This window comes from Canis lupus, chromosome 9 (assembly GCF_048164855.1).
Source record: "Canis lupus baileyi chromosome 9, mCanLup2.hap1, whole genome shotgun sequence".
NCBI lineage: Eukaryota > Metazoa > Chordata > Mammalia > Carnivora > Canidae > Canis > Canis lupus.
In genome coordinates, this window is record NC_132846.1 from 63195541 (window position 1) to 63221418 (window position 25878).

Genomic DNA, 25878 nt, shown 5'->3' on the forward strand with positions numbered 1-25878 from the left:
CCGCACTGGGCTCCAGCAAGCGCCCTACCCGGAGACACACTGACTTAAGGTCATGAAGAGAATCAGCATCACTTTAGCCAGTTACTGAGGCAACGCACCGGCGCAAGAGCGGTGCAACTTGGGAACATTCTTTATAGGGTGGAGGTAGCGAAAATATGGCCACAGGAGAAAAATCTCTCTAGGTAGAGCCCATAGCATGGCAGTCAGTGACACGCCGGTAGTGCCGCAGAGTTGTGAAGGAGCTTCCACATCAGAGCCTCAGGACGACCCTGAGCTATGCTGAAGGAAGAGAAATGTGACGCTCAGAGAGGGTAAGTAACTTCCCCAAATCGCATAGCTTATAAAACTAGAAAGAACTAGAACCCAAACTCAGGAATTCTAACTTGAAAGTCCACATTCTTACTCCTATACTGGGTACAGAGCAAAAAACATTGGCACCTGGTAAACTGAAAAGTTAATTTTTCACAATGAAGTTAGAGGAGTCTGAAAGGGGGAAAGAGACTAGCCAGATGTCAGGCCTGGAGCAGGATGGATCCTAGACCTTTCGCCCCCAGCACACAGCCACACCCACTCGCCTCCTGAAGGGATGCTTGAGCCTAATCACCGTGACTGGGAAGCGCAGCCCACGTGTCCGCTGTCCCTCCACCCCTTCTCACTGATGAAGACCGACAAATATCAGGAGCTGATTCTGAAGAGAAGTGTGGCATGGCCCTTTGAAAGAAATAGGGAAAGAGAGAACATGCATTTTTAAAGGCCCAAATGCAGCACCAAGTGCGTAGTAAATTGAGCTTCCTATATTCAAGTGATGCCCCAGGCACCTGGGGGGCTCAGTCAGTTGAGTGTCTGACTCTTGATTCTGGCTCAGGTCATGGTTTCGGGGTTGTGGGATCCAGACCCGCACTGGGCTCTCTGCTCAGCATGGAGTCTGCTTGTTCCTCTCCCTCTGCTCCTCCCCCCACCCCCACTCATTCTAGCTTTAAAATAAATAAATCTTGAAAAAAAAAAAAATAATGATGCTTTCAAGCCAGCCTGAGGAGCCTGGAGCTATGTTCAGCGGAGACAGACAAACACAAAGGCCATTTAGAAAGGAGGCTTTCTGCCAGCATTAGGAGAAGCCTGTGGCCACATAACTGACAAACGCTAATACTAATTCAAATGTTACCCAAGCCCCCAACAGCTCTAGGGCCAAGGAGGTGACCAGATGACGAGGTCTTCCTAGAACATCTCAGAATGAAAGCTCACAGGCTTAGAATATATGGGAGCTGAGAGGGTCCAAGCTCAGCCCTCCAACAGCCCACCCTGTTCAAACCAACAGGAAACTAAGCCCCAGAGAGGGAAGTGACTTCCTTGGGGTCACACAGCAATTTGGGAACCGGCACAAGCTCCCAAAACAGACACAAAAAGTAAAGCCAAGAAAAACATGGCTTCTCTGAGGGGAGTGTACACAAGCTTGGGAGTAAAATCCAAAGAAGTAGCCCCGGAGGATTCTGATGGGAAGTGAAGAAAGAAGAAAGAGAAATCATCGAGGTTAAAAGCAAAGAGACACAACTGAACAACAACAGCAAAACCCAACCCGAATAAAAAAGGGGCAAAGCACTTGAATAGGTATTTCTCCAAAGAAGACATACAAATGGCCAAGGAACACATGAAAAGATGCTCAACATCCCTGATCATCAGGGAAATGCAAATCAAAACCACAATGAGATATCACCTCAAGACTATTCAGATAGCTACTATCCAAAAACAAAACAATACTGAAAAACAAACAAACAAAAAAGCATGGGGCAAGAAAGTGGTGAAATTGTAACTTAGTATTGGTGAGAATGTAAAATGTGAAATGGTGCAGCTGTTATGGAAAATAGTATGGAAGTTCCTTAAAGACTTCAACAGAATTACCATATGATTCAGCAATTCCGCTTTTGGGCATATGCCCAAAAGAACTGAAAGCAAGATCTGGAAGAGAAATTGTGAACCCACATTCATAGCAGCATTATTCGGGGCACTGGGGTGGCTCCGTCCATTAAGCATCCAACTCTGGGTTTCGGATCAGGTCATGATCTCAGGGTTGTGAGTTCAAGCCCCATATCAGACTCTGCACTGGGCATGGAGCCCGCTGAAGATTCTCTCTCCCTCTCCCTCTGCCCTTCCTGTCTCTCCCTTTCTCTCTCCCTCTCTAGGAAAAAAAAAAAAAAAGCCTGTATTAAAACAACATCATTCAAAGTACCAAAAGGCCGAAGCAACCCCAGTGCCCATTGACAGATGGATAAACAAAACACAGTATAAACATACAGTGGACTATTATTCAGCCTTAAAAAGGAAGGGAATTGGGGCCCCTGGTGGCTCAGTGGTTGAGCATCTGCCTTCGGCTCAGGGCGTGATCCCTGGGTCCTGGGATCGAGTCCCCGTCGGGCTCCTCGGGCTCCCCGCATGGAGCCTGCTTCTCCCTCTGCCTGTGTCTCTGCCTCTCTCTCTGTCTCATAAAAAAATAAAACCTTAAAAAAAAAAAAAAAAAAAAAGGAAGGGATTTCTGGCACATGCTACAACATGGGTGAACCTTGAGGACATTGTTATGTTAATGAAATAAGCCAGTGGTAAAAAGCGACAGATACTCTACAATTCCCCTAATCTAGGGACCTGGAGCAGTCAGAGTCAGGGACACAGTGAGTAGATGCGGGGTTGCCAGGGCCGGGCGGGGGAGAACGCAGGTTGGGTTCACCGCACGGAGTTTGTCCGCGATGATAAAAAGGTTCTGCAGACGGGGTAACGCTCGGGGCTGCACCCCGGCAGGCGCACAGCTGGGGGAGCTGGGGGAGCTGGCGGAGCTGGCGGAGCTGGCGGGCGGGGGCTGGGCGCAGCGGCCACCAGGAGGAGCCTGCACAGATCACTCCAGAAGAGCAGAAGGGCCAGCCTTCAGGGCAGGGCAGGGCAGGGTTGGCGCCCAGCGAGCTGGCGGGGCGGGGGGCGAAATGGGGGAGGCTCAAGGGGAGCAGGAGGGGGCGGGGCCGAGCGGGCGCGCTGGGTGAGGGACAGCAGGCGGGTCGGGGAGGAGCAGGGCGCGGCGCCTGCGGCCGGGCCCTGGGGCTGACGCCTCGGCCAGGCAGGGGCACGCGGTCCCGGCGGCCGCACCACGCGGCGGGGCCGCTCCCGTGGGGGCCGTCATGGCGGGCAGGGGCTGGGCGCGGAGGGCCTCCCACAGCTTTGCGGGAGGAGCGTCACTGGAGGCCCCCAGGGGCGCGGGTGCGCGGCGGCCGCTTCCCCGTCAGGCGGCGGCTTCCCCGTCGGGCGGCCGCTTCCTCTACCGCGGCCCACGTGCCGCCCTCCGCGGCCTCCCCCCGCGGCCGCCCTCCCCGGCCCGGAGACCCTCGGTACCTTGAGGTTCCCGCGGTCCAGGGCGGCGGTCAGATGCTTGCGGACCTCGGTCAGCTGGGGCCGCGGGCCTCGGGGGCTGGCGCCCGGCCGCAGGGGCTGCTCCTTCAGCGACTGCTCCAGCTTCGACTCCCCGAGCAGGAGCTCTGCCATGTCATCTACAAAGAACACAGGGAGAAGCTGAGCGGGAGCCGGGCCGCCTCGCCCGCGCCGCCAAGGACCGCAGGCCCCGCCGCCTCGCCCGCGCGCCCGCAAGGCCCCTCTGGACCTCGGCCTCGGGCGCAGGCCCGGCGGGCCCCACGCGACAGCCACGGCCGCTCACTAGTAGGAAGGTTCCAGGCTTTGTAGCCGCGCGGCTGGGAGCTCGCCCTTTATCACAGAGTCACTGGACCTAGGAAGCCGAGACATGTACCGACGCGGAGCGCCCAAGCTCGGCAGGAAACACGGCTGTCTCCCGAGTTCTCGGCACCGTCTGTGAGAGACACCATGTATTTTCCAAGAGGGGCCGCTGAGGTCTCCTAGCTCGTTTGCCTTCTGTGCTCTTCACACCTGGATCCGCACGGCGGATGCCTCCTAGGATCAGGCTCAGAGACACCGAGAGGGAGGCCGAGACACAGGCGACGGAGAAGCGGGCTCCCTGCGCCGAGCCCCATGCGGGACTCGATCCCAGGACCCCGGGATCACGACCTGAGCCAAAGGCAGATGCTCAACCCCTGAGCCACCAGGCGCCCCTACAATCATTTTTTTTTTTTTTTTTTTTTTTTACAATCAGATTTTTATAAAGAGTAGGTGTCGGGCAGCCCGGGTGGCTCAGCAGTTTAGCGCGGTCTTCAGCGCGGGGCCTGATCCTGGAGTCCTGGGATCGAGTCCCACATCGTGCTCTCTGTGTGGAGCCTGTTTCTCCCTCTGCCTGTGTCTCTGCCTCTGTGTGTGTGTGTGTGTGTGTCTCTCATGAATAAATAAATAAAATCTTAAAAAAAAAAAAAAAGGAGTATATGTCAAAATGACCTGTCTCTGCCTAAAAGTCGAAGCTATACACACACACTGACAACTAGGATCGTCTCAAGGAGGGTTTCACTCCTAAGCGCACACTACTGACAGCTACAATTTTGTTACTGTCTGTGTTGTCTTGTTAATTACAATGAAGAGCTCCCTCCCCAAGCAGCTCTTTGGAATCCACACATGTAGATGTTCGGAATAAACCCAGAACAATTCATACACCAGCCTGAGCATGACCTATTTCTTCTGTGATGAGACAGGACATAATTGTATTAAAATATAAGAACAGTGGGGATCCCTGGATGGCTCAGCGGTTTAGCGCCTGCCTTCCTCCCGGGGCATGATCCTGGAGTCCTCAGATCGAGTCCTATATGGGGCTCCCTGCATGGAGCCTGCTTCTCCCTCTGCCTGTGTCTCTGCCTCTTGTTCTCTGTGTCTCTCATGAATAAATAAATTGAATCTTTAAAATGTGTGTGTGTGTGTGTGTGTGTGTGTATATATATATATATATATATAAACAGCATAAGAGGTCTGGAAGGATACACCTCAAATGCATGCCAAGCCAGGAAGACCTCAACTGGAGTTAGGGGCCAATATACTTTAGTTTTATCTTTTTAACTTTCCAGCCCCACAACAGAGACCAGATCTGCCTATTATTTAGGTAATCTAAAATTAACTCCAGGAAATGTCACAGAGGACCCACTGAGCTTCTGAGTGGTAGGCCCAGAGCAAGCTGTGAGCTGCAAGGAGAGCCTTCCCAGTCCTCTGGTCAGTGACCCAAATCTACCAAATCTAAAGTTCTTGCAAAGCCTCCGTGTGTGTACTGGGGAGCCCAAAATAGTCCCTCAGGGATGAGACCTCAGTCCTGCAGTGGGCCAAGCAACACCAGAACAGGACTGAGTTAAGTCACTGAACCCAAGAACTCTCCAGGGCGCTGTCTACAAGATGAGGGGAGCACCAGACAGGACCCACAGCAGCAACCTACACCAGGAGAAAATGAGGCGCCATCTGCACAGGGCACAGGGACACACAGCATAACCCAAGTGCACCAGAGCTGCCCACACTGGTCACGTGGGAGAGCGGCAAGCAGCATCCTCCCAGAAGTGTGAGCCCTTAGTGAGAATGAAATGCCACTAATAAAGAAATGCAGGACTCGGGGACAAAGGCTGTGTGGGCAAAGGCCTGATAGTGAGGACCAGAGCACTTGCACACTGGATACTAAATGCCTGAGACAAAAACTACGAGAAACCAACACCAGGCAAAAATAACACCGTATAAAAATCGGGAGGCGTTCCAGGTGACCAGCTTTCAGAACACGGGAGTATATGCTTAAAGAAAAAAAAAACATGACTCCAATCTTTTTAAGACTTTATTCCTGTTTTGGGAAACGATGCCACATGGGGAAGCATTTATCAAGAGCTCAACAATTCCTTTAGATTCACTTTCATTTCCTTCTTCCCATCAGTACTTATTAATACTTTATTTTTATTTTTTATTTTTATTTTTTAAAGATTTTATTTATTTATTCATGACAGAGAGAGAGAGAGAGAGGCAAAGGGAGAAGCAGGCTCTGTGCAGGGAGCCCAACGTGGGACTCGATCCCAGGTCTCCAGGATTACACCCTGGGCCGAAGGCTGCGCTAAAACCACTGGGCCACCAGGGCTGCCCAATACTTTATTTTTAAAATAGCTGCTGCCCAATAGATATAGACGCAAGTCACATGTTATTTTAGAAGTTACAGGAGCTATGTTAAAAAACTCATGAAATTAATTTTGATAATCTTTCATTTAACTCAATATATCCAAAATATTGTTAGTTTAACAAGTATCCATATCTTTAAATTATCAAAATGTTTTACATTCTCTTTCGTATTAAGTTTTCCAAACCTAGGGGCACCTGGCTGGCTCAGTAGAGTGTGTGACTCTTGATCTCAGGGTGGGAGTTCAAGCCCCATGTTGGGTGTAGAGCTGACTTAAAAAAAAAAAAAAAAAAGAAAAGAAAGAAAGAAAGAAAGTTTCCCAAATCTAGCATGTACTTTGCACGTATGACAGCTCAATTCGAACTCGCCACATTGCAAGTGGTCAGCAGCTAGCCATGGCTAATGGCTGTGATATCGGCGGGAGCATGATCACTATTTACAGAAGTACGCCTATTTATCTTTATTTTGTATCCCTGAAAATATGTGTCTAGAATGAGTATCGCTTAAGAATAAGTAATAAAAACTTCTGAATGATAGTTTTTGGGATAATTTTTTCAGTCTCATCTTTGCAGTTTCGATTATTTTTATTGAGCAGAATCATTTTACATTATTTTTAGCAAAAACTGTAGCTCTTTAAAAATTGGAAGTATATATGTTGGGACATTGATGGTGGTTATTCTGAGTGGGGAAACTCTTAGCGTACATTGACTTTCTTTCCTGTATATTTTAAATTTCCAAAAAATAAAATAACAGGAGATTAAGAGTCGTAGAATTAAATCCCAGTTTGTCACACTGTGTCTGCGGCCCCAGGATTTAACCTCGGTGTTTTAGGGGGCAATTCTAAGAAAACCCCTCTGTACATCCGAGCTGAGGATGCCTCTCTCCGCGTTGTTCCCCGTTATTCCCCCCACTCCAATGACCTCCCTGCTGCGGCTCCTCTGACCTTGCAGCTGAAAATGGCCAGGCAGCAGAAAGGACAGCATCTGGGGCCCTCTGTGTGTGCTGCCTCTCTCTAGCTGTGGGCCCAGGGGGGACTGCTTACCCTCTTGAAGCTCCAGCCTCCATTTATGAAATGGGAACAATACCACGACCACAGCAAGGCTGTGGATGAGAGCTGGTGCGTTCTCAGCAAGGGGAATGCCTGGCCTGCCACACCTGTCAACTAGACCTCACAGGATGAGTACAGGGAAGGGCAGACCAGGCTGAGGGAACAGCAGGGCGTAAGAAAAGCACAAAGGCGAAAGCCCACTGGACCAAGTGGCCAGAGAAGGGGGTGTGGGTGAGTGAGGGGACAAGTGGGGAGCAGAACATGGGACTAACGTTTCTCTTCTCCCCACTCAGGCCCATCCCCATGGAAAACAGATCCTGGCACTTTCCACATGCAGTTCTCCATGCGCAGGCCCAGCGAACCTCCTCCATGCTCCTGGGGTAACTCCAAATGCTGAGAACACCATTCATCTTGATAAAGACATATTAACTCTTCAAGTACTGCTCATCTCGCCCCACACAAGCCCTATCCCAGGCCACACCCAGCTGCCCCCAGGAACCTCGAGCACCCCAACCTAGGGCTTACATACCTGCTGCCCCTTCCACACTGTACTGAGAGGCCCGGAGGCAGAATCTGTGTCACTTACTTTCTAGTCTCAGAGCCAATGTCTGGGACAGAGTCAGGGTTCAATAAATGGTGACTTAATTCAAAGAGAGGCCAAGGCACTTGGACTACACCCTCCAGTGTGAGGCCTGGTCCTGCCTGCGGCACGATCTGCCAGTTGTCCCCAAGTACTCATGCTCCTCTTCTTCCTCTAGTATTAGAGTCCCTGAGTTTTATCCATGTACAGAGCTGCCAAGGTAAAGGCTACTTCCTTGGCTCCCTGGGGGCCGGATGCTGCCACAATACTGTTATGGCCGGTGCGATGTGAGCAGAAGTCCTATATGCAGTTTCTCTGCTGGGCCTTGGCAGGGAATGAGCTTACCCTCTAGGTCCTCTTCACCCTACCTCATCAGCTGGAATGGGTCTGTGCTGATGGGAAATAGGGCATCCATTCCGGTCCTCAGGATGGAAGCCATCGTGAGCAACACAGGGCAGCACAACATTAGGAGCCATGGTCTCTAATGCCCAGAAGTTGCCACTGCACCCTGGACTGCTTGTGATCAGAAAGAAACAGTAACCTCTACCTTGCTCCTGCTCCAGTCACTGCTACTCTGGCTTGGTTACAGTGGCCAAACTGTTAACTCAGCTAGGTCTCCCTACCACCAAACAACGGCTATCAGAGAGCCCCTTACCAATCAATACTCATTCCCAGCGTCACTTATGTCTAGAAGGAAAACCACAGAACCCAGCTGACGGCTTTGGTACAACACTTTGACATCACCTCTTCTGTTTCACTGGTTTTATATCCTAAACTTGCAAAAAATATTTAAACAAAGGACTACATAAAGAGAAACATGAAACCACCATCTTTAGTGCTTTGTAGGATTTATAGCCTTTTAGTTTCTTTTTTTTTAAAGCTTTTATTTATTTGAGAAAGAGAGAGAGACAGAGTACAAGCAGGGGGAGGGATGGGGGAGAGGGAGAAACAGGCTCCAGAATGAGCAGAGAGCCTGACTAGGGGACTTGATCCCAGGACCCTGAGATCATGACCTGAGCCGAAGGCAAATGCTTAACCTATGAGCCACCCGGGTACCCCAGCCTTTGAGTTTCTTGATCTCCTGATACTAGGGGAACACACCACAGTCTTGCTGCTGAGATGTGCAGCCTCACTCTATCGGAACAACCAAGTGAGCCCTGGGAAAGGTTCAGCTGAGAGGAAGAGACTTCTTGCAGAATTAGGAGATGCAGTCCTTCTCCTCATGGAAGTTCTAGGCTTTCAGCAGCCCCCCACATGCTGAAGCTCTACTGGAGACGTGTACAGACCTGGATGCGTGGAGGAGGAGACAAAGCCTTCACCAAGAATGTTCCAGGTACATGCTTATAAGATGGAAAATGCAAGGAAAGTTCTTTCAAGCAGAAGAAACAGAATATGCAGAGGCATGACACGGTCTAGCTGTTTGGGGAACTCCGAGGAATTTGTGAGCGCTGAAACATGAAGGGCAGAGGGGGGAAGAGCGAAGAGTCTCCTGCCAGGTGGGCAAGGATTAGCTCCTCAGGTCTGAAAGGAGCTGTGTACTCTGAGCAAAGAGCTTACAACCCAATTTGAAATTAGTACCGTGGTTGCAAAGTAATTTGTGAAATTTTTAAAATTTTCAGGCTCCAGTGAATCTCCCAGGCAAACTATGCTTACCTTGCTCTCCTTCAAAAATGATGACTTCCCTACCGCTCACTCTCCCAACCAGGAGGGCAAAGGTCTGAAAGACATCTGTGAACCCAGATGTGAGCCCATCACACAGAGACTGCAAGGCTCCATTCTCATGAGGCGGGGGCTCAGCAGCCCGACTGACACTCTGCAGGGGTGGCTGCTCTTGTCAAGGGCCTCTGGGCTCCCAATTCACAGTCCGGAGGTGACAAAACAAACAGATGTCACCTAGCCAGCTGTTACTGCCCATAGTGTGTCTGCTTACATACTAGCACAGTGAGGGACACGGCGGGAAAAGCACTTCAGGACATACAAGAAAATTAATTCCAGGGGTGCCTGGGTGGCTCAGTTGGTGAAGCGTCTGCCTTCAGCTCAGGTCATGATCTCAGGGTCCTGAGTTCAAGCCCTGGGTCAGGCTCCCTGCTCAGCAAGGAGTCTGCTTCTCCCTCTCCCCGGCTCATGGGCTCGCTCTCTCTCTCTCTCTCTCTCTCAAATAAATAAATAAAAATGCTTTTTAAAAAAGAAAATTAATTCTAGCTAGATTAAACAATTAGGTGTGAAATAAAAGAGGATAAAAAAAGTAAAAATAGACTTTCACTGCTAGCCAAGATGGAACAAATTTATCCTTCTGTATAAAATAACCACAGACACAAGATGGAATATGTGAAAAAACAATTTTCAAAACACTGGATGTGGGACCACAGAGAAAAGTGATTCCTGAAAAGTGGGTAGCGAACAAGGGGGGAGCTCTGTGATTGTCTTGAGAGTTTCCGGCTGCCCTGCAGGCACAGGGAACCCTTACATCAGGATTCTGCCTCAAGGGGCTCCCGGGGGGCTCCGTGGTTGAGCGTCTGCCTTCAGCTCAGGGCGTGATCCCGGGGTCCTGGGATCGAATCCCACATCGGGCTCCCTACATGGAGCCTGTTTCTTCCTCTGCCTGTGTCTCTGCCTCTCTCTGTATGTCTCACGTGAATAAATAAAATCTTAAAAAAAAAAAAAAAAAAAAAGGGATCCTGCCTCGTGAAAGACTTAAATCTGAGTATCTCTCCCCCACTCGTTTGGCTACTCACACTCGGCAGGCACAGGGGGCCCAGGCACATACTTTCCAGAATGCAAAACCCAGGATTATATGGGGGACAGAGCTCTGGGCTCAGGCAGCCCTAGGCTTACTACCAGCTCCGCTGCTTACTAGCTGTGTGGCACTGGGCAAGTCACTTCACCTTTCTGAGCCTTAGTTTCCTCGCCTGACTACCACGGGGATTAGACATAATGCATGTAATGCATAGAGTACAAAGCAGGAGTTGAATAGATGCGAGTTATGGTTACTATTACTGCCTTTCGTTTTGGACTTGCCATTTCCCAGAATGGTTACACGGGATCTAACCAGTCAGAAAGCTCTGTGAGACACAATCCCTGGCTCAAGAGGCCAGTAGGAAGGTAAGAACATTGTGCGACCTTCAGTACTAGACAAGCCATGCGGGGTCTTACTATGTGCTGCACAGTGTGCTGAGATGCTGACATCATCCCATTAGTCCTCCAAACCTCCCGGGGACCTGCTGGCACCCCCACCTCACAGATGGAGAACCGGACACAAGAGGCGAAGCCACATGCCAAATGTCACAGAGCCAGTCGGTCCTGGAGCTGGGATGTTGAACCTGGGCCGTCTCTCTTCACGGTGGCTCTGGCATGGAGACACTGGCATCCAGAAAAAGGGCCCAGCTTCCCTCCCAATCAGCCGTGTGACCCTGGCCAAACCACTTCATCCTTCTGCTGCAGGGCCCAGCAGGCCATCCCTAAGTCCCCTTCCTGCTCCACTTGCTAGGACTCTCAGGGGACTGGAGTGGGGAGGGACTTGAGGGTGCCCAGGGCTCATTCCACCTTTCCCATGGGCATTTTTCGGGGTTTAAGTGAGGCTGCAGAAACCAGCTCCCAATGGACTTAGCTGAGCTAAATCCTAAAGCCGAACAGAGACCACTCCTAAGGACCCTCCCTGAGCAGAATATGGGCAATCAGCCCCAGCAGGGCACTCTGGTGCTTCACCTCCAAACACACGATCCCCATGCCACAGCTGGGGGGATGGGGGTGCTCAGCCTCCCTGACTATCCCAAGGATGGGGGGCTGTGGCCCTTGCTACTTGAGGTGACTGCCCCCTCCTCCCAGCCTTCCCCTCCTGGGATAAACAGCTGACACCCAGAGATTTGATAGGATGGGGAAGAAAAAGCTTAGGCTTTCTCATGCAGGGAGTACTTGATATCAATACCCCCCCCCCAAAAAAATCTCAACCACAAGAATTTGTCAATAGAGAAGTATTTAGGTCTATTCATACCATTCCTGCCATGGCTGTGATCCAAAGGGAAAAACAAACCCCTTTTCAAGTAGGAGCTGGTTCTTCAGCATCTCGTCTGTTACGCAGCAAACTCAGCCAGGTTCTCCATTCCATGGTCTCAGCACAGCCTCAGTGAATTGCGTCCCTCACTTATCCGGCTTCTTGTAAGACACAGCACTTGCAGTACTTGCCATCCCCCTACCCACCAAAAAGTGACCAAAAAAAAAAAAAAAAAACCAGACAGTGCTGGACAGCGTTGGTAGGAGCACAGGTCAGGACGAGTGCCACGAGTGCCACAGAGGGCAAGTCAGCAACATCTGACCCAGAACGTCCAGTTGTAGTAGCACATCCCCTGCATATGTGGGCCCTCGAGCACCAAGATGCACATACAGGGATGCTGGCTCCATGCAGCCCTGGTGCTAACAGCAAAGGACCAGAACCAACCCGCATGGTCCTCGGCGGGAATCCGTCCAGTGAATTACAGTACCTGCCACGTGATGGGACATAACGTGTCCATGATGCAAAGGAAAGCCATCTACACACAGCCCCCTGCTAGCCCGACTACACAAACCACCCCAGACCCTGCCTCGTCTACAAGCTCTGTGGCCACTCAGGCTGAGCCTGGCTTGGCCGTGACTTGCTCTGATGGACAGGACACTGTCACGTGACCCACGCAGCCACTGGGAAAAGCGCTTACTCACGTCCGCTTCCCTCGGGCATTTGTGCCCACCCTACTTCCCTCTTGCTCCCCTCTGCCCTTCTCTGTTGGGGCTGGCCTGGATCTCAGAAAGGCCACAGGGAACAGAGCTGAGTCACCTCAGCCAGGCCTGGCCTGCAGAGAGCCCAGCCAAGGGCCATCATGTCACGGAACCGACCCGCAGCTGGTAGCAGATGCAGATGAACAAGACCCGGCAAGCCCAGAATGGTGAAAAATAGTAAAAGGTGGCTGTTTTAAGGCCGGAAGTTTGGGATGGTTTGTTACACAGCAATAGCTAACAATGTGAGAGAGAGACACAAAATAGGATGTGCGGTATGTTACCACTGTATATAAAAACAAAAAGTAACAACACACTTTCTTATAAATCTACAGATATGCTGAATGTTTCCAAAAGGACCCCCAGGAAAGTCTTAAGAGTGGCTATGTCTCTGGAAAGGAGCAAGAGGACACAGAGATGACGCAGGTTCCAGAAGTTTCTACTCTCTCTCATATTATTTGATCTTTATTGCATTCGTTACCTGCACAAAACATTAACTAGTTAATTTAAAAGGAAAAGAAGAGGCCCGTGTTGGAGTGTGCTCTGAGTCTGGAACGCCTGTCTGCTGCCCCCGTGGGGGGGTTTACCCAGCCTGGCCCATCATCTCAGAACCAGGTGGAGGAGGTCTGAGTCTGCGGTTATCACCGAGTGCTCGTCACCTGCTCTCCTTGGCCTCCCATGTGCACCCTCTCCAGGCCCCCGAATCCTTCCCAGACTGTGGCACTCTGACTCACCTGAGGGTGTCTGGACAGGTTGTGCCTCCCTCCCTTCTCCTGCCAAAATCCAGGCATCGTGTGAGATGCCCTCCAGGGTCACCTTGGAGAAGCTTTCCCCGCTCCCCCGGCCTGAACCCCCACGCTCCTTGCAGCACTGTGCACAAATGCACACCCCAGTCAGCAATTATTTAGCACCTGCCAGCACCCAGCACGCACAGCAGTGAAGGAGACAGAGGGGTTTCTGCCCTTGTGCTGCTTATGTTCCAGAAGGGGAGACAAACCATAAAAAAAAAGCCAGAGAGTGGTTAAGAGATGAGCAGAGAGTTAAACAGGGTGACGTGACAGTGAGTAACTGGGTGACTACTTGAGACTGGGAAGGCAGATCGGGGCAGAGTCTCCGAGGAGTCTGAGTTTGAGACAGAGTCAGCCACACAAAGCGCTGGCAGGGAGAGCACTCCTGTGGCCCACAGAAGGGCCTCGGGGCCGAAACACAGCTGGCATGTTACAGGAGCAGCCAGGGGGCTGAGAGGCTGGAGCGGTGGGGATGGATCCGGGCAGGGCGGTCGGAGGGGAAGGGCAGCCGTGAACATGCCTGGACATTGTGGTCAGCATTGTGGCTTTCCTTCTAGGCGCACCTGGAAGCCTCTGCAGGGGGCAGGGAGCATGCCAGCAGTGGGTGAAGGGACCAGGTTTGGGCTTTGCGAAGACCCCTCCATCTGCTACGTGGAGAATGCACTTGGGGTGGGAGCAGCCGAGCGATGGCAGGGTTGGAAGGTCACTCTGGGAGTCCAGCGGAGGAGTGACGACCCTGGGACAAGGGGGCGGAGGTGAGAAATAGTGTAGAAGGGGAGAGGCAGGTAGAGGGAGGACACAATCCGCAGGTAAGATAAACAAGACTCACTAACGGCCTGACCCCAGAGGTGACTGTGTCACCTTACCTGGCAGCAGGGACTTTGCAGGTGGGATGAAGTTACGGATGTTGAGATGGGATTATCTTGGATTACATGGGTGGGCACATGGGGGCCTTAGGAGAGGGAAGTAGGTGGGTCAGAGAAGGAGGAGGAGGTGTGGTGACAGAAGCAGGTCCAGTCACAGAGAAAGCTAGGCTCCTGGCTCTAAGGATAGAGGGGGACCGAGGGCCCAGCCACCCGTGCAGTGCGGGGGCCGGGAAAGACAGGGCACCGGTTCTTCCCTAGAGCCTCCAGGAGGAAGATAGCCCCGTGGACACCGAGCCGAATGAGGCCCATTCCCACCTTCCGACCTCCGGAGCTGCCAGAGAACAAGTCGGCATTATTCTAAGCCTGTCCACATGTATTAATTAGTTACAGGGGCGATAGGAAACTAATGCAAGAGGGGTGGGGAGTGGAGAGGGACCAAAGAGAAATTCTTTCATTTCAGTTCTGGGCCAACACTAGGCGGAAATAGGGGTACCCTCTTGCCATCTACTGAGGTGAACAGGAATAAAAACCAAGAGTTCTGTTCTGACTTAAATACCCTTCGATACCCAAGTAGAGAAATCAAGTCAGTGGATGGAGGCTGGCATCAAAGCTGGAGGAGAGCAAGTGGACGGATCCAGTGAAAAGAACCCAGGACCATGTTTGTTACAGTAACAGACTAGAAGTTTCCGGAAGGAGGGAGTGGCCAAGAGGGATAAAGGCGACTGGAATAAGGAGGAAGATAAGAACACAAACATGACCGTTAGATTTGGCAACAGGGAGGCCACATCACAGGGTGACCTTGACATGGGAAGGCTCAGGGTGTGTGGGGGTACAAGCTCAAAGGAGCAGGCTGCGGAGACAATGGTTCTTTGAAGAGGCTTCGCTGAGACAGCGCAGGGAGGTGGGCAGTAAGGAGAGAGACGTGGGTTTAGGGAAGGTTTTTACAGGCGACCCTAGGGTATCTGTGAGTCCTCCAGGGAATGACCAGGAAACTAACAGAGACAGAGAATTGATCCAGAAGAGATGAGAAAGTCCCAAGGAGGTGTGAACAGAGGGGTTCTGAGGCCTTGGAAGGAACTGGAGCCTCCACACAGTGACAGGAGGGGAAACAGGATGACTTGTTGGTAGGAAACAAGGGGCTTTCCTAACTGCTTCTTTGTCCTCAGTAAAGTAGGAGGCCAGCCCGTGAGCTAGGAGGGACAGGATGGCATCCAGATAAAAGGCCTACAAAGGGAAGAATATGTGAGAGCAGGGATACGAACAAACCGAACTGACCGGATGCATGACAGGGCCTCTGAGGTCACCGACCATCAAGTGCAAAGGACCGGCAAGGTTGAGGCCTTCCTCCCGCTACACACAGCTGCTCAGCAGCACGCAGGGGCAGGTCATGGTCAAGCAGCAGGGTGCAGAAGAGGTTCAGGTCACCCGCCCCCTTGAAACCCTCCAGGGGCTCCCCTCTCATCCAAAGTGAAAGCCCAAATCCTGTACCTTCTCACCTTGGCTCTGACCTCCAGCCTGTCACTCTCACATTCATGCTCCATCTCCAGGATTTAGCACGTGGTGGGTGTTCTGTAAATATTTCTTTTTTTTTTTAATTTTAAGTTTTTTTTTTATAATTTTAAGTTTTTATTTAAATTCTAGTTAGTTAACACATATGGTAAACTTGGTTTCAGGTGTAGCATTTAGTGATTCATCACTTACATCTAACACCTAGTGCTCATCATAAGTGCCCTCCTTAATGCCCATCACCCATCTAGCCCATCCCCTACCACATCCCTCCAGCACCCTCCCTTTGTTCTCTATCATGAAGAGTCTCTTATGGCTTGCCTCTCTCTGTTTTCATCTTACTTTATTTTTCCTTCCCTTCCCCTATGTTCATCTGTTTTGTTTCTTCAATCCCACATATGAGTGAAATCATATGGTATTTGTCTTTCTGTGACTGACTTATTTTGCTGAGCATAATAATCTCTAGTTCCATGCACACCATTGCAAATGGCAAGATTTCATTCTTTTTGATGTTAGAGTAATGTTCCATTGTATATAGACCACACCTTCTTTATCCATTCATCAGTTGATGGACATCTGGGCTCTTTCCATAATTTAGCTATTGTTGATGCTGCTGCTATAAACATCGGGGTTCATATGCTCCTTCAAATCAGTATTTTTGTATCCTTTTGTAAATACCAAGTAGTGCTCACCCCAACGCTCATAGCAGCAATGTTCACAGTAGCCAAACTGTGGAAAGAGCCGAGATGTCCATTGACAGATGAGTGGATAACGATGTGGTGTGTATATATATGTGCAGTGGAATATTCCTCAGCCATCAGAAAGGATGAATACTTATCATCTGCATTGATGTGGATGGAACTGGAGGGTATTACACTGAGCGAAATAAGTCAATCAGAGAAAGACAATTATCGTATGGTTTCCCTCATATTTGGAATATAAGAAACAGCACAGAAGGGGAAGGGAGGAAAAACTGAAGGGCAAGTCATCAGAGAGGGAGACAAACCATGAAAAACTCTTAACTCTAGGAAACACACTGAGGGTCGCTGGAGGGGAGGGGGAGGGGAACGGGGTCCTTGAGTGATGGGCATTAAGGAGGGCACGTGATGTGATGAGCACTGGATGTTATACACAACTGATGAATTATTGAACACTACATCTGAAACTAATGATGTATTATATGTAGGCTAATTGAATTTAAGTAAAAAAAAATGTTTCTGAAATGAGTGAATCAATCAATAGGTCTCCCTTTCATGGACAGGACCTAATCAAGTATCTCAGTCTCTGGAGACTCAGCTCCCCCACCCACCCACCCAGGGTGCCTGGCACAGAGCTGGGACATGACTGCTGACCAAGACCCAGGCCTTCCCATTTCTACCTCAGGGCTCCCGTTGTTCCCCGTCCAATATCTTTACTTAAATTATGACCCAGTTCAAAGGACCTGCTATTTGGACCTTGACTGAAAGGCAACGATGCCATAAGTCAAAGACTAAAGAGCTCAAAGAAGTTGGCAGAAATGATACTCTGGGAAAATCTTGGTAGCTGGAGTCCAGGCTTCATGCCAAAGCCTCCTCCCCATGTTCACACACAATGCAGATGCTGGAAGGACAGGATGAAAGAGTAAAATGTGGGAACAGAAGACAATACTTCCACCGCGCTGGCTGAATAGACAAGTATACTGGAATGACACGTACACATGCACGTGTACACACACACACTTCCCCTAGAAAACCTAGTTTAATAAGAGCAAAGGTAACTTGAAAGTCATCTTGGAGTTGGTTTGGCCTGTCCCCAGGGCTCCGCAGGGCAGGAAATGACTCTAACAGGGCAGGGGGATGTTATCAGGCCAGCCCAGAAGGCTTGGAAATGGCTCTCTCAGGAAGCCAGCTCCATACAGACAAGTGAAATGCACACCCACACCAAGTCAGCAAGCATCTTTTGAAGATTCAAAGCCCTAAGCCACTCCCTGCCCTCAAAGAGTATGGTCTATAGAGAGCCAGGGACCACCGAGTCCCGGTATGGTGGGGTGGAAAGACCATCAGGCCCACTCAGAAGACTGTCAAAGGTAAGTGTGGTCTGAGCTGGGCCTCAGGAATTTCTCCAAGTGAGGTAGGACTTCCCCAAGTGAATAGTCCAGGCGGAAGGGAGATGCCACAACTGGTGTGTGGGGTCGGGCAGAGGCAGGAAGGAGGCTACCACAGACCATGCAGCAGCTGTAGAAGACTTGAGGGACCCACGTTCCCAGGCCTCTAGGTCCAAGACTCAGTGGAGAGCTGCCTCCTTTGGCCTGGCAGGGGCCAGAGAAAGGAAAGGCATTTACTGCAGGTCTCTGTGCTCAGCATCCCTGGCAATATCACCTCATCAACCCAACACTCCTTACTTGAGAATAAAAAAAAACTGCTTCTTGTTAGGCCTCCAATCTTCCAGGGCCAGAGAAGGAGCCCAGGGGCTGCACCAGTCCATAGGTGAGGAGTTTGGAGGGGCAGAGAGAGGCCAGGGAAAGACCAGGAACCCTCCCTGGGAAGGGCCACTCAGCTAGCATTGACCCTCCAGGTGCACAAGAGACACAGGAAGAGAAGGTCACCAACATCCAGTCAGCCAGATCAGCAATCCCTCAGCCAGAACTCACCAGAGCCCTAGGCGGGCAGGGCCATCCGGTCACCAGAGGGACAGCACCAAGAGTCTTAGGGTCTCTGGTGGGCACTCCCTCCCCTGGGCCTCCACCACCCCGTCTGCTACCACACGCAGCCCTGAGCACATGTATGCCAGGTCTCCAAGTTCTAGACTTGAGCGTAAGCGTGGTCTTAATGATCACTATACTCCAGGTCCTCCGGCAGGGGCGGATGGGGACAGGCACCCGGTACGTGCTTGGTAGGTGTTTGATGAGCAAATGAATCCAAGGTAAGCCCTCAAGGGCAACAGCCAAGTTGTTCACTGAACAACTGAGTACCTACTGTGTGTCAGAGGTGTTATTGGTGCTGGAGATAGAGCAACGTACAAAATAACAAACAAGCCCTGCCCTCGTGGGGCCAGCAGCCCAGGGTCACATTCACTGTTGTGTCCCAAGTACACGTTCCAGCGCCCCCACATCCTAACCCACTCACTAGAGTGCAGAATGAATGGCCACCAGGTGAGGCCTGGGGAGTCTGTCTGGCTGAGGCCCTAGGTCTGCTCTGACTAGTGCGGGACCCTGCCATCGGCTTTGGGCCTCGGTGACAATTCCAAACCACAGAACCTGCCCCCAACCCCCACTGCACAGCTCTGCGATCATCGCTGTTTCTGTTACCCTGCCTGCCTCTTCCACCTGTAAAGGGCCGAGTATCTGGACCTTTCTACCCTTCTTCTACACAGAGTACTCCTGATTCAGGCAGACTGCTTCAGATGATTGCTGGGGCCTGAACTAACTGCATTATCTCTTTTGCTCCTCAAAACAAAGTCTGAGCTAAAGAGTGAGGCTTGGGGAAGCTGAGTAACTCACCCAAGGCCAGACAAGCAGTAAGTGCCAGACTCGGGATCTAATCCCAGATCTAATGGGACAAAGCCCACTGGTTTCTCCTGCACCAGGTTCCTTTTCTCTTTGGAAAATACCTCCAACTGCCCAAAAAGGTAAACTACAGTCGTGCTTGCCCAGGGCTGAGGGGCTTCCCCAGGCACAGGACCTCCAATGCTTAAAACCAAGCGAGTCTCAGGCCAACTGAGACAAGGTGGTCACCGGAAAGCCACAGCTCTGCCCAAGATCCCCCTCCTGGCTCTCTGCCAGGCTTTACTCACTAAGCGTACCCTGCCCTCAGCCCCCCAATAACCAGCCGCACCCTGAAGCCTTGTAAGTAATGCTGTCATTGTTCTCCTCTAAGCCACAGGGTGATACTCTGTCCCACCATTTGGACAATCGTGTCTAAAATCTGGTCCTGGAACCTCATGTGTTACAACCACCTATACTAGTTACCTATCCTGTTTCCTGGGACACCTGGCTCATGATCCTGGGGTCCTGGGACTGAGTCCCACATCAGGCTCCCTGTTCAGTGGTGAGTCTGCTTCTCCCTCTCCCTCTGCTGCTCCCCCTGCTTATGCATACACTCTCTCTCAAGTAAATAAATAAATAAATAAAACCTTAAAAAAACAAACAACAAAAACCAATCCTGCTTCCTGAACCCCAACCCCACTAAAAAGCAGGACTGAAGCAGGACTTGGGCCCAGCCAGGGAATCTGAGTTGCTAACCAGCCCCCAGGTGCTCAGCTGCCCAAAGACTGTGTGACTGTTCTGAGCTGTTAGCTTCTGTGGCTGGTGACCCACTCAGTCTATCTGTTCTAGTGCAGGCCCCATACATAGGACGTACTCATTAAATGCTAAAGATTACGGTTCAGGGGATAGCTTCAGACCTGCCTTCACAATTCACCTAAGGCTCTATTTTAAAATGCAGATTTCCAGGCCCCAACTCAGACCAAGGAAATCACCTCCCCACAGGAGGGATCTGGGAACCTGTAACATCCAGGTTCCCTTAGCTCAGTGCCACTCAGAGCGGGTCCACGGAGCAGCAGCACTGGCATCACACGGGAGCTTTGCTAAGCCTGCAGGAGCCTCAGGCCCTGCCCCAGACCTGCTGCATCAGAACCACTGGGAATGTGGCCCAACAAGCCAACTTGGTGATTCTTTGATCCAACAAGTTTAGAAAACCATTTGTTGGTATAAAGAATAATGCAACTAGAGTTAGAAATGGGTTAAAATTCAGCTCAATGAACATCTCCAAACCTCAGTCTACTTATCCCTGAATAAGAATTATGACCCTCGATCTCGTTCCACATGTGGTTGTTGTGATGATTAACTGGAATCCACGTAAAAGTTCAGGCCCACACATGGCACACAGCAAAAGTTCAAGCAATGCTTGAACAACGTTTTAACACCCGTGAAGCCGAAAAAACTAAGGTGTCAAGAGAATCAAGTGAGGTGCACAAGGTCACTGTGAGGGTGAATGCATGGAGATTCTGACTCCAGCTCTGGCAGGCCTCCAAAGGGACCAAAAGCCATCTGTTCTGCCTCGCTCTGGCACTTGCACCTCCACCACACTCGGTGAGCACGGGCAGACAGATGGGGGCTGGAGCCACACTGTTGGGTTTCCTGTGGCTTGCCGCTGCCCTTTATGTCTTTATGTGGTACCCATCCGACCCATCTGCCAAACTCCACTCGTTCTTGTCCTGGTAGCTGACGAGGATGGTTTTGAGAGATCTCAGAAAACCTCTTCCCTTTTCTTGGCTTCTCAAATGGGAAACACTGGCTTTCCAGAAAGGCCTGCAACCCTCTACCACCTGCCAAGCATGAGGGCGCCCAGAGGGGCAGGAGTCTACCGCAGCGAGGTGAGTGTGAAGCAGGAGCGAAGGCCGTGCCCGCCGGGTGCCCGGTGCGGGGCTGGCGGGGCAGGGGTGCCGGATGCAACGCCTTCAGCAGCGGGGAACCACCGAACATCCACCTCGGTGGCTTCCACGGGAAGGCGGTCATCATCCCACATAAACGAAGTCCGGACAAGAGCCCCTCCGGGCGTGGGGCCACATCCTTCTTGCGGCCCCGCGCTGCGGCCCTCGGAGGGTCGGCCTCGCGGCCACCAGGCAGCAGCAGCGCCCAGCCTCAGAAGCGCCCGCCCCGAGTCCCGCGGGAAGAGCCCACTCGGGTCACCTGGAAAGCGCGGACGTCACCCGGAGGCAGGAGGAACTCTTTGCCAGAAGCCCCTCCCACAGCAACGTCCCTGACGTCTCATTGGCTAGAACTAAGTCACATGCTATGCCTCGACCAATCACAGGCAGAGGTGGCCCCATCCAGGCCCGGGCCCGCCCACAGGGAAGCACGTGGCACGGGGCGGGGCTGGTGACCACACGTGCCCACGTGAGACAAAAGTGGGGCTCGGGCAGGGAGGAGGAAAGGAGCTGCGGGGAGAATGCCGGACTGACGAGGGCGGGGGGCGGTTCTGGCTGGCCCCCAGTCGCTGCCAGCCCCAGGGGGGAACAGCCCGGGCCGGGCCAGAGGCCTGCCTTGGCCTCCGAGGGCACCGTAGGGGCCTCGGCTCATCGGGCAGGGCTCTGGAAGGCCACCGGGGGGAAGGGGGGGAAGGGGCACAGCCCCCAACTGAGGAACTGGGGACGGCGGCGATGACCCTCCCCCAGCTTACTCGGCGCGGGCACCGCGGTTTGTCTCCCGTTCGCACATTCGGGCCTTATCACAGCCCTACACGTTTGTCACTGTTGTTACAGGTCCATAATCCCTTATCCATAATTTCCCAAATCTAGAACTCTCTAAAAACCAAAAGCTGGTTTTGTTTTTGTTGACTTGTTGGGCAACAAAAGCTATTTATAATCTATTTATCCTCTTGAGGACTGTTTGCATGTTTTAATGCAGAAATAGTGACGTGTTTCATGATGAAGTGCTGTCCCTGGACCCGCTGCGAGTGTCACGTACTGGCCGGTATATGTACCATATTCTGGAAAATTCTGCACTCTGAAACACAGCTGGCACCAGGAGTTTCAGAAGAGGGGTTCTTTACACACGAGCTTCCCAAGGTGAAGTACCTCTCTTAGGAAGCACCAGCAACTCACTTGGAGCAACTGAACTCAAGGCCAGAGCTCTGACCCATCTCACTTGCTTCTGCCGCTCGCCAGCTGGTGGCTTTAAGGAAGATGCCTCTATGAGCCTGTTTTTTCATCTGTAAAATGGGGAGCTTCAGACTAGAGCAGTAGCTTTCAAATGTGTTTTTAAAAGCCAATTAGCTCCTCAATCAAAGGAAAGCTTAGGAAAAAGTATCACTGCTCCAGTGAGTGAGGCCTGCCCACCCAGCCGCCAGGCCCCTAAAGCACGTTCCCAGAGGGGTTCCTCAACAAGACAGTTTGAAAACTGCTATCCAGTGTGATTTCTCAAGACCCATCTGGTTCTAACACTGTATGGTTGTTTTGTCTGAGGCAAACATCCTTTTCTGTGACAGAAGGACAGCTGGGAGGAACCTGAACCAGACCTTGACAGACACGTAGGCTTCTGGCCTGCAGAGGGGCCTTCAGAGCAAACAGCATGAGCGCAGGTGGAAAGACAATGAGCAAGGCGAGTGAGGGGGTCCAAGAGGCCAGACCAGCCAGTGGGGGCAGGGTGGGAGCAGGGCACAAGGGAAGCCCAGGTAATGGGAAGACACACTGGAAAGGCTGGCTTACCAAGCAGATCAATGTCAGGAATCCTCAGAACCTAGAATCCCTCTAAGCAGGAGGCCAGGGGAAAGCTGAGCAGTCCTGGTCCCCTGTATGGAGCCACATGGTCATAGTTCTCCTGTCCTGACTACAGTGACCATGAGCCCCAGTGCTTAGCTCCAGAGCTATCAATACATTATTGTCAAATAGGGGAATCTTTGAAAATCCAAAAGTCAGGACATATGGTCAGCCACAAAGGTGTGTCCTTCAGAGGACAACAAAACAGAGTATCTGAAAGCAGGACAGCTGCCCTGGGAAGACTAGGACAGAGTGTCATCAAGGTCTCACTAGTGTCCCTCCCCACCGTCCGGAGACAGTCTGACTCCCAGGAGTCTGCAGTACCCTGGGAACATCCAAGCAACAGTGCCTCTTTCCCATTCGCCAGCAGGCTCTCAGGTAAACCTCAACCTTGTTTCCAAAGAAGCCCCAGGACCTCCAGGAAAACCTCCAGAGGCCTGAGACCAGAGGGCTGTCCAAGAAGTCAGCCCACCTCCAGCGGGGGATGCCACCAGGAGGAAGGCACCAAGGCCACTGGGAATACCAGCCAGTGGCAAATGCAAAAACTTCAGTCCCACTCAGTGGTCTCCATACATTCTGTAACCAAACTTTGCCCCAGAAATATTCTTTGTTTCAGACACCATTTCCCTACCTGTCCATCACCAAGAGGTAATTAAAATGTCTCAAAATCACACCCAGTCAGAACTGTGATGATCCCTTAAAGGAGAAGCTCAGTTAGGTGAGCTTACCTACAAAGACTGACAGGGAAATGAAGGAGAAGCAGACGCTGCCTCAGAAAGGGAGTGGCTGTCTGTTGGGGCTGGCGCAAGCTCCAAAATGCCTGTTTCTGTTACTGAAAAACATGGGAGTCTCGACCAGGTGTGTCATTTCAGGGCTCTCACTCTCTTCCCAGCCAGGTGATATCCAGGACGTGGCCTGCCTCGTCCAGGGTTACACTGAGCCAGCTGGAGGGAGTAAATGCCAGCATTTTGCATGTAGCATATATCGACCCATTTCTTCCTCACAGCCACCTTAACGGAGGACGATTATTAACCTGATCACAGCAATGAAGAACACAGGGTCTGAGAGGCTAAGTGACCGGCTCAGGGTCACCTAGCCAGCCGCAGGTAGAGTCTGGATTAAAGCCCAGGTGCCAAGCCACTGCATTTTGTCACACACTAGTGAACCTCGCCTTTGGGAGGCTAAAAGGTGACATTCTGGGGAGAGAGGGCAGCCGGGACTGCCCTCCTAGGGCCAGGACTGACCTGTGAGCCAACAGGGAGCTGATGTGCTTTTCTCCATCTCTACCCCCAGCCCAGGCCGGGGCACCTCAGAATCCCCTGTGCCCACAGATCCCCTGGATACCTGGTGAAGATGCAGGTCTGGGGTGGGGCCGAGAGTCTGCCTTCCTCACATGCTCCCATGTGATGGCCAAGCTGCTGCTTCGCTGACCACACCTCAGGCAGAAGCAAGACTTGAGTCAAATTTTCTCCCACCCCACACCGCGCCCTTCTTACCTTGCGTGATCACTGTCTTGCTGGAACTCACAGGGGCCTGGCATGTAGCTGCCACAGATTTTGTTGGGGTTGTTTTTGTTCTTGCTTTTTGACATGGATGATTAAAATGGTACCCACAGTGGAGCATGAGGCAGAAAATGGATTTCCCGGGTCTCTTTTCAGCTTGGCATTTGCCCTTTTCTTCCTTATCCACCTCTCGGCCAAACTGTCTAAACTAATTTATCTCAAAGGAGTCAGGCTGGAGCTGTGCGCTCTCAAAGTGTCCACTATTTCAAGCCCTTACTGGGAGGGGCTGCCATGCTCCCATCCCAGAAGCAGCAAATGCTGAGGAGTAGGGATGCCTCTGTAAGCAAGAGCATGGAAAACCGAGCGACTCGGCTCAGAGAGGGCTCCCACCTCAGAGAAAAGCCAAAGCCTTAACCATGACCTCCAAGGCCGCATGTGATCTGGCCCCACCATCCCTCTGCCCTCATCAGCCCTCTGCCCTTGATGTCCCCTCCGCAGCCTCTGGTCCTCTCTTAAATGCCACCTTCCCGGTAAGGTCCTCCCTGGCCACCAGTTAAACTAGTAACCTCTGTGCCCCCCACCCCCACCCCACTCCCAAAGCACTGCTGCCTCTTCCCCTCTTGACTCCCCTCTAATACCACTTATCACCATCTGGCATCCTATAAATTTTACTTAGTGATTTTGATTTATGTCTCCCTGCCCCTTCCCCACTGTAATGTGGACTTCATAAAGGCAGAGACATCTGTCATTTTTGTCTGTTTTGTTCACTGGTACATCCCCAGTGCCTACAACAGCGCCTAGCACGTAGCAAGTACTCAATATTTGTGGAATGAATGAATGAAGGGTCTGGTCTGCATGCTAACGGGTCAGACTTTGTGACTAGACCTGGGAGTCATCAGTTCCTGTGGTTCTCTTAACTCCCCTGAAAACTCAGTCTTTCCCTCCTGCATTCTAAGATGAGGAGACTAAAACTCTAAGTGGTTAGTTAAGCGATTTGGCCAAGGACACAGAGTTAGGCTCAGGCACCGGGTCTGCCAGCTTCCAAAGACTGTGTTCTTTTCTGCCTGTGGCTGCCTTCAAACTGTCTTCCTATGACAAACATGACATTAACTCGCTTTCCTTATTGTAAGCAGCAAATGCTTTTGCTTAAGGACTTTGCCAGATCTGCCCAGAACGTGAAGTCCAGTGCCTGCAAAAGGGTCTAGGGGGAGCTCATGCCCTCCAAGCCAGGAGGAAGTCCCACCAGTAGCCTAAAGAAGCCTCCATTGGCCAAAGGAAGGAGAAGACCCTCCTTTAAAAAGTTCTCTAAACCCCAAAGAAGAGCCACAATAATTCTGGTTGTGTTTCATCTTTTTCTTCACTTTATTTTGTTTTGTTATGTTCCTGAGCAATCTCTTTGACCTTTTCAAGTCTGGGTGACCTTTGGCCTTCAATGACTGCTACAAGTCATGTCTAGAGCAGAAATCTATCTCTCATGAACTCCCCCAAACCAAACCTGCACACGGGCCCATGGGCCACAGTGCCCTGCACGACCCACTCCCC

The 25878-nt window shown here is 51.5% G+C and overlaps 1 protein-coding gene across 6 annotated transcripts in view; it reads right to left on the reverse strand.

Annotated features, from left to right (window-relative positions):
- Nucleotides 1-25878, reverse strand: part of TTC7B (tetratricopeptide repeat domain 7B) — a 250588-nt gene that overhangs the window by 222613 nt on the left and 2097 nt on the right. For 5 of the 6 annotated variants that reach the window (XM_072839676.1, XM_072839679.1, XM_072839678.1 and 2 more), the window contains exon 2: nucleotides 3370-3524. The exons of the other annotated variant lie outside the window; for it this stretch is intronic. In XM_072839676.1, coding sequence (XP_072695777.1) covers nucleotides 3370-3524 — 155 coding nt within the window. The remainder of the gene's footprint in view (nucleotides 1-3369; nucleotides 3525-25878) is intronic. 6 annotated transcript variants of the gene reach the window in all.